We start from the raw sequence: 8,276 nt of genomic DNA, 5'->3' as shown, positions 1-8,276 counted from the left end.
TTTTCTATGTAATTAAATCTTTCAGCTTTTGATTTCATGTTTTGGAGAACAGAAAAATAAATGAGTTTCTCAATTATCATTATTATTATTTTGTTGGCTTTGTCATAAAAAAATCAGTTACAGAAAAGGTGAAAAAAAAAATCTAGATACAGAAATTTCCCATTTCTTCCATGGCTATAATAAATAATTTACATTTATTTATTTATAAATAGCTACCATGATATTTTTAAAATCTAGATGAACTACACTATGTGAGGTTGAAAAGGGAATCCAATTCCTATGTTTTGATAATAATTCCTAGATTTTATATTATTCTTTTCTGTTCTAGCTTTCTACTTATATAAAACAAAACATATTTTTTTACAGTTTACCTAAATTTTAGGCTAAAACAGGTATTTTGAAACTACTCTTTGAGATAGGTATCTATTTGATTTTTTATTTTTTATTTTTGAAAATTAAATTTATTTTCTCTCACTTTCTTACTATGATTTTCAGCATTTTTAAGTAAAATAAAATAAAATAAAATATTTAACTAAATTTAAAAAAAAAAAACAAGTTTTTACAAACTACATTTTTTTAATTTCAAAACTTCGCAAAATTTTTTAAAACACTAATAGAAAGTAGAGAAGAAAATAAAAAATTTAAAGATAGGATGAATTTTTATAGGCTTAATTTTCAAAAGCTAAAAACCAAAAGCCAAATAATTACCCGACGATGATTTAAAATTTTTTCTTAATTTTAAAAAATGCATTTCTTTTCTAAAGTAGACGATAGATCAAAGAAAGTTGTAATAAATACACATAAACAAAAATGTTATCAAAAGGGTCCTAAATTCTAACGAAGAATCGATCCGATAAGTTTTTTATCATTAGTACCTAAAGTAATACATACAAGATGGCAGATCATGCATCTTGTTTCATCTTGAAAGTTCAATTTTTCCCACAAAGCTTTACTTTCTTTCTTAAGGCTAAGCCTTGCCTGGTGGTCTTCCAGAGTTTCCAGCTCTCCTAAAAAACCAAAATCAAAATAAAATATTAAGTCTTCGTAATTAAGAAATTGAATCATCGACTTTTGAATGAGTTGCGCATAATAAACTAAACCATGTTATGATTGATATTTTTTATTTTAAAGACTAAATAACCATTTATTTTAAATCTATCCCTTGTGTTGTATTTTATATTGAACTTTGAGCTTTATATTAGATCAAATGTGACTTAAATTAAAACTTTCTTGGAATAAAATAATTGAGAAATTATTGTTGGAGAAGATTTAGGCCTAATAGTTTATTAATTAGGTGATGGATAAAGAGATATTGATTAAGTAAAAGGCATGGAATATATTGAAGTACACACATTACACACTTTTATCTACTGTGGTTTTAAAGATGTTTGTGTCACCTTCAACCAAGGACTTTAAATGACACCCTTTAAGCTAAAAGAACTCAATGTAACAGTTTTAAAAGGCAAAGTGATTAATTTGAACTTTTTTTTCTCTCTCACTCTCTCTTTTTCAATTTCCATTGCTCTCTCTCTAAATCTATCAAATATATACTTTCTTAATTTCCCACTTTTTCTTTCTTTTTTTTAGTGAAACAAATAAAAAACAAGCCACAACGTTTCAAAACGTCAAAACATAGCTCAGTTGATTAAGATGTCTATAAAAAACCCAAAAATTCGAAGTTTATCCCACTTATATAGTTGAACTAAAAGAGACAAAAACTTGAGTTCTGCCATTACTGCACCTATATTTGTGCAGCCCAAATTGTTGCATAATAAAAATTTTCCATGTGTCAAATTTTTTTAATTGTTTTTATTTTTTTCTTATGTGGGAAAAAAGTGAAGCATGTGGTTTGGCACAGCCTTATTATTCTTAAAGAAAATGTCTTATCAATTATGGATATCTCAACTGATTAAGATGTTATAATTACGATAGAAAATGTTAGAAGTTCGAACCCTATCCCCACTTATAGTTGAACTAAAATAACATCGTCGTACCGGTTATGAATAGGATCTGGGCCATTGGGAACTCTTCTTTTGCTCATGTAGTTGAGATGCCACTCTGGATGAACAACCTTCCCACGGCCGCCGTGAACCACCTTCATCTCTTTCGAAATTCCACTGAATTCAGCTGTCATTGTTGCCGTTATCGTTACCGTTGCCTTCTCCATCTCTGCTGCGACCGGTTGCCTCCTTTGATGGGAACCATTCACCAACAAAAGGAAAATAAAGACCATAACAGCCAGTGAATTACCAAGCTTACAAGAAGGAGAATAACAACTCATTTTCTCTCTATCTCTCTTTGGGCAATAATATTATGGTCTAAAGCTAAAGCTTTGAGAGAAAACAACTACATGACAGAAATTTGATTTTGGGTTGTTGAGAGAAAGAGAGAAAAGAATTGGTATATAATTGTAAGGAGGGGAAATTGAAGTTTGTTTTGTGTTATATTTTTGCTTCAAAACAAGGGTTATTCAAAGGAGGTTGGGTTGGGTTTTCTTTAGGATTCTGTTGCACTTTCTCGAACCTAGAGAGAAAGAAAGAGAAGAAAATAAAATAAAAGAAAATAAAATATAGCTTCAAACGTGAGATGGAGGGAACCCAGCTGGTTGCTTTATACTGAGAAGAGAGTCATAAATACGACACTCATCTTTAACTTTGCTTTGTGTATTTTCATGCACATACCAAAACAAAGAGACGCCTCCATTTTATGGATATATATATCCTTTTTAATTTACCTACAAATGGAAACTATTAAATTAATATTAAACTAATAAAGACAAAAATGTAATAATTGATGAAATCGACAAATAAAGAAGACAAAAACGTAAAGCAAGAAAGAATCGACATAGAGATATATAAGGTTCACTAATAATGTGTTAGATGCATTCACAAACAGAAGAAAAACAGTTTACTATTAAGAGAATAATATATATTATAGAGTTAGATGCATCTTTATGATTAGAAAGTTTATATAGCGCACATCTCTAAGAATACTTACAATTGATAGCATTTTTAGAGATAATAACCAAGTGTATATAATAACATTTTAAAAAAATTGCAAACATAGCAAAGTTTATCAGCAATAGACTGTGTAGTTGATAGACTCTTACCAATTATCTAAATTTTACTATCTTTGTAATTTCTTACATTATGCTATATTTGTTAATATTTTTTTGTTTAATTTCTATATTTATAACTATCTATTTCTCTAAATTTGTTTAATTTCTATATTTATAACTATCTATTTCTCTAAATCGTAAAATCAAAATCGTAAATATTAATAAATATTCAACACAATTATATACAAAAGAGGATTATTGGTCGTGGCATGCATGCATGACAACATACTTTTCTAAGTTATATTTATAATAACAACATTAAGTTTTATGCAAGTATAGGGATGGAGATTATTATATTTGCACTTGTCCTCTTGCCTTTTGCCTATTATTACACTATTATTTATCTACTTTTTATGCTAGTAGATGTGTCACTTTGTTCATCGAATCTCGGCTCCTTGATAGTGGTAATTATAAAATAAGTACATGTGGAGCACAAAAAAGTACTTCAATTATAATCTCTCACTTTAGTAAAATGTCGTTTGAATCACTTTTAGGTTTGATTGTACACTTGAAAAAGTTCTTTTTGATTAGAATTGTAGTTCAAATACTCTCTAACATAAACGCTCTACAAATGTGTTGGCGTGTATGTTCAATATTTTAATCTTGAGATATAGATTTAGATGAGTTAATTATATGTAGTTGGGGATTTAGATAGCTTGAATTTGTCTATAGTCTATTTTAGGAATAAGGTTGTGTACTTAGAAATCTTGTTGTATACTTAGAAATCCTTCCTTTAATCGTGCTAAATATTTAATAAAAATTTTAAGGAGAAAATTAAATCATCCATTTTGAATTTCATATTTCATTATTTGGGCAGTTGCACAATTAGGAAAAAAAAAGTACAAAAATTAGGCGAGGGTCTTCAAATTTTTAATTTTGCAAAAAATGGCAATAAAAATAGACCTGTCCCAATTACTAATTTGGAAAAGTTTGAAAAATCACTCGGGCGGTTAAAATCTCTTATTCACTTGCTATTTTACGAGACTTGTTGATATCTGGTATACTTGAATATACTTGAAAGCTTTTTGATATCTGGTATACTATTGATATACTTTTTTCAAAAGACTATTGGGAACACGAGGTCAGGAGGCAAATTAGAACATCTTAACTAGGTTGACACGAACCTAGCACCCTCATCGATATACTATTGATATACTTGAAATTTGATTGATATCTATTGTATTTATAATATATAATTAGAATACAATGATGGATGTCTGATGTATGTACTTCTTATTTATTATATACCTGAAATATAATAATGGATTGCATGAAATACAATCGATATACTAATGGATGTATGAAACACTACTCATATATTTGAGAGTTGCTTTTGTTATTTGTTATACTATTGATTATTAGCTTTATAAGCTCAAATAATATTGTACGTTTTGATGATTAAAAAAAAAATTATTTATTGATGATTTTAGTGTTTTAAAATGTTCATTGTGTAGATTTAGAAAAGACAACTTTAACACGTTTTGAATCAATCAAATCGATGTTAAATGAAGAAGTTGTGGTGAAACATTAGAGGCTCAAATCGTGACATTTGACGTTATTTGAATATTCCCTTTTAGAATTAAAAAGAAAAAGGAATTGATTTTAAAAAAGATTAAACAAAAAGTTTTAAAAATTTTGACCAATAGTCAAATTGCAAAATAAGAAAAATAAAGAGAAAAGATGGCCAGCGGCCACTTTCCATGTTTTGGATTTATTATTATTATATATATTTATTTTTTTAAATCAAAGTTCAACTTTTATTTAAATCTCATATTCCCCTCCTTTTGATACAATTATCTCTCATCTCCCAATCTTTCAATATTTCTCTTCAATTTTAATTTGTTGATTTTCCTTCAAAGCTTTTTATCTTCTTAAAATTATTTCGTGAGAGAAATTTATTTTTGAGAGATAGATACACGTTGATTTACTATTTTTGTAAGAAAGTTTTCTTTTTGGTGTGGAAATTCGATTTTATAATTCAAATTAAAAATCTGTAATAAGGTATGGGTGCATCTTGGGTGTAAATGTATTGACATTTAAATTTGATGGAGTTTTTTCACTTTAAAGAATAAATTGGTATAAATTTTAATGTACAAATAATAAGTTGTTAAATACTAATTTTCGAGAGGTAAATGGTTACAGATTTAAAAATAAATTATTACAAACCAAATATTTATAATTATATTGTTACTTTCGTAATGAAAAGTCACGCAACAAAATATTTTTAATCTAAAGAATACACAACTCATTCGATCTAGAAGATGTTCTTTTTAAAGGTTGGTTTCTTTTATTATTATTATTAGCTAGAAACAACATAATAAACACACAAAGGATTCCTAAATGCTTCAAATCTATTTTCAATCTCTTTAATGTTGCACAAAAAGCCAAAATCTAATCTTCAACTTTCATCTCCAATATAAAATAGTTGTTTGGTGGAAGAGAATATATCCAAAGCTTTGTTACTCAAACCAGCTTCTCTTTCAAGATATGCTCATCCATGGAATTGTTATCCACTATATATGGAAAATCTCTATGTTCATGGGATTAAAAAAATCTATTTAAATCTTTTTTCGTATCCTATCTTTTAAATGTAATTTGTTTTCCCCCAAAGTTTAAATGATTGTTTCTCAATCTTCAAATTATATATATATATATATATTTAGTTTTTCAAACGTTCAGTTGATGGAGCAAAGAAAAACGTACATGACCTCCATATGACAACAATGATAAATTTATAATTCATGGAAGAGAGCACGCAAAACAAAGAAAAGAAGTTCTGATACCTAAATCAGTAAGAGAATTATAGAATGGAGAAGAAATCAGAAGTTTTAGATACCTCATAAGGAGTCATAAGGGGTACATTTATAGGAAAAGTTAACCTAGGTTGTTCCCTAGGATTTTGGAATCACCTTAGGATAATTAGATGACCTACCGAACCAAGAGGCGGGCTCGATTTTATTTTTGGCTAAGGCCGACCTTGGCCTCGATCGAACATCTTGTTTGGGCCATATCTTGGGCTTAAAATGCTCTCTCAGGTCGAGACATGTGTAATGCATGCCCCATTAAATATTTGGCAAGACCGAGATTGAGCATGCTGGCTTGGGCCAGGCCCAAGCCAGCCCCCTATTCCTTGGCTCATTTTGGTCCTCAGTTTCTACTTTTGGATTGATTGTATCACGCTTCTTTTTAACCTTATCATTTCTAAATATCAATTATACCCTCTGGTTCAAAATTACCCATAATATTAGCCCTCACTCTCATGTCAAGTTGTGAGGTTTGGCCCAATTTGAGAGTATAACTTCTTTTAACTTGCAATGCTTTATTAATACCGATGGTTGATTTCCTTAAGATTTTTACACAATCTCAAGAAAGATGAAAATCAAATTCTAAGAGGTGAGGAGGCAATCTTGTAAGAAAGATGAAAATCAATTTCTTCAAAATTTCTCCACATGTCTTGAGAAAGATGAAAGTTGATTTCTTGAGAGGAAATGAGACAATCTTGTCAGAAAGATGAAAATCAATTTCTTTAAGATTTTTGCACCGTCTTAAGAAAGATGAAAGTTGATTTCTTGAGAGGAAATGAGACAATCTTGTCAGAAAGATGAAAATCAATTTCTTTAAGATTTGTGCACCGTCTTAAGAAAGATAAAAATTGATTTCTTGAGAGGTAAGGTGGCATTCTTGTAAAAAAGATGAAGATTGATTTCCTTAAGATTTGTACACCATCTCGAGAAAGATGAAAATCGATTTCTTGTGAGGTGATGATGAAATCTTGTTAAAAAGATTAAAATCAATTTTCTTAAGATTATGTGCACCTTCTCGAGAAACATGAACGTCGATTTCTGAGAGATGATGTGACTTCCATGTAGTTACCCTTGGTTTCAATTGTGGGTGGCTAGCCTCCAGTTTCCACCACATAATTGTTCCACTTAAAAAATTGTTTAGGTTCCAATAACAATAATCCTCTAAGTTTGTATGGAAGTTCCTTAGCTAATTTTCATTTTGTTTAAAATTTATGTAGAGATCTTCTAATATTGATACTTTGGATTCGCTCTAGTTGTAACTATCTGACAATTTGTGTAACTTTTTTGGATACCCTTGAATATGTGTTGGATTGTGGTTGACAGAGGCATATTGATCTTGATTAAGAGTGAGGAAACAATAAGAAGGTATCTACTACACGTTAACAATGTTATGGTCAATGTTATAGCATTCCACAAGATTATAATCAGATATGCAGGATAGATAAAATAACACCAAAGATTGATAATCCAGTTTAGTGTTAATCATCTATATCTAGGGTGCAGTGTGCCCTAGAAAGATAACTTCACTAATATCAATGATAAGCAACTATAACGCAGTACTTATCTGTAATGGATGCACGATTATAGTGACTCTCGTACAATTTTATCACACAACTAATAACCTAGGCTCCCCCTAGGTGTGAGACTCCTTCTCACGGTATCTTAGACTCCCTCTAAGTTGTATTATTAGTGAAACAAATCTTAGGCTCCCTCTAAGATCCAGACTCCCTCTCTGTAAGATGTGAGCTCCCTTCAAATTGTGAGATTCCTTCCCACTGGAATTGTATCTTTCCTTCTAAGAACAAAATTCCTTTTGTTCGAATGGCTTAGGCTCCCTGTAAGCTTGAGAATCTCTTATCAAAAGAATCTTCTTTCCCTCGATGTGAGGAACATAAAGTACGTCTTCACAAAGCACAACTCTGTCAACACTTTGCACAGTTGATTGAATACACACTAAGTTGATTTTTTTTAGATATAAGGTTCACACAAAAAATAATAGGATCAACCTTTTAGAAAGACAATGAACCCTTTAAATATGAGTAATGGAAACACAGTGGCCAACCCTAACTACTATAGCAATCGTGAGTTAAAAAGGAAAAAAAAATATCATGAGAATAAAACAACAAAAGAAACCACCAATAAGGAACATATTTTGCAGGATCAACATTGTTGTAGACATTTCTCTACCTGAAACCACCAATGCATAGACACATCTCATAACATTTGAGATATTTAAACAAATATTGTCTACCACACAAACTCTAATAAAACTCTCTCTTTGGCAATTTTAAGCATTGGCAAAAATAAAATTAATCAACATAGTCAGACACACAGAACTACAATGTCATTGAAAC

The 8,276-nt window shown here is 29.8% G+C and overlaps 1 protein-coding gene across 1 annotated transcript; it reads right to left on the bottom strand.

Annotated features, from left to right (window-relative positions):
• Positions 1-721: 721 nt before the first annotated feature.
• LOC120076488 lies at positions 722-2,651 on the bottom strand. The gene is made up of 2 exons (XM_039030333.1): positions 1,995-2,651; positions 722-1,007 (listed from the first exon to the last, which is right to left on the bottom strand). The coding sequence occupies exons 1-2, from the start codon at positions 2,279-2,281 to the stop codon at positions 968-970; spliced, it is 327 nt and encodes a 108-aa protein (XP_038886261.1). The 5' UTR covers positions 2,282-2,651; the 3' UTR covers positions 722-967.
• Positions 2,652-8,276: the final 5,625 nt, after the last annotated feature.

Source organism: Benincasa hispida, chromosome 4 (assembly GCF_009727055.1).
Source record: "Benincasa hispida cultivar B227 chromosome 4, ASM972705v1, whole genome shotgun sequence".
Taxonomy (NCBI): Eukaryota; Viridiplantae; Streptophyta; class Magnoliopsida; order Cucurbitales; family Cucurbitaceae; genus Benincasa; species Benincasa hispida.
Note: the sequence above shows the minus strand (reverse complement) of the source record. Positions and strands in the feature narration are given on the sequence as shown.

What these genes read in the sequence shown, in the direction of transcription:
- LOC120076488 (XM_039030333.1), bottom strand. Translation starts at nt 2,281, where the DNA reads ATGAGTTGTTATTCTCCTTCTTGTAAGCTTGGTAATTCACTGGCTGTT. An exon ending in CCAGATCCTATTCATAACCG is followed by an intron (nt 1,008 to 1,994) that starts GTACGACGATGT and finishes TTGGTTTTTTAG; the next exon opens with GAGAGCTGGAAACTCTGGAA.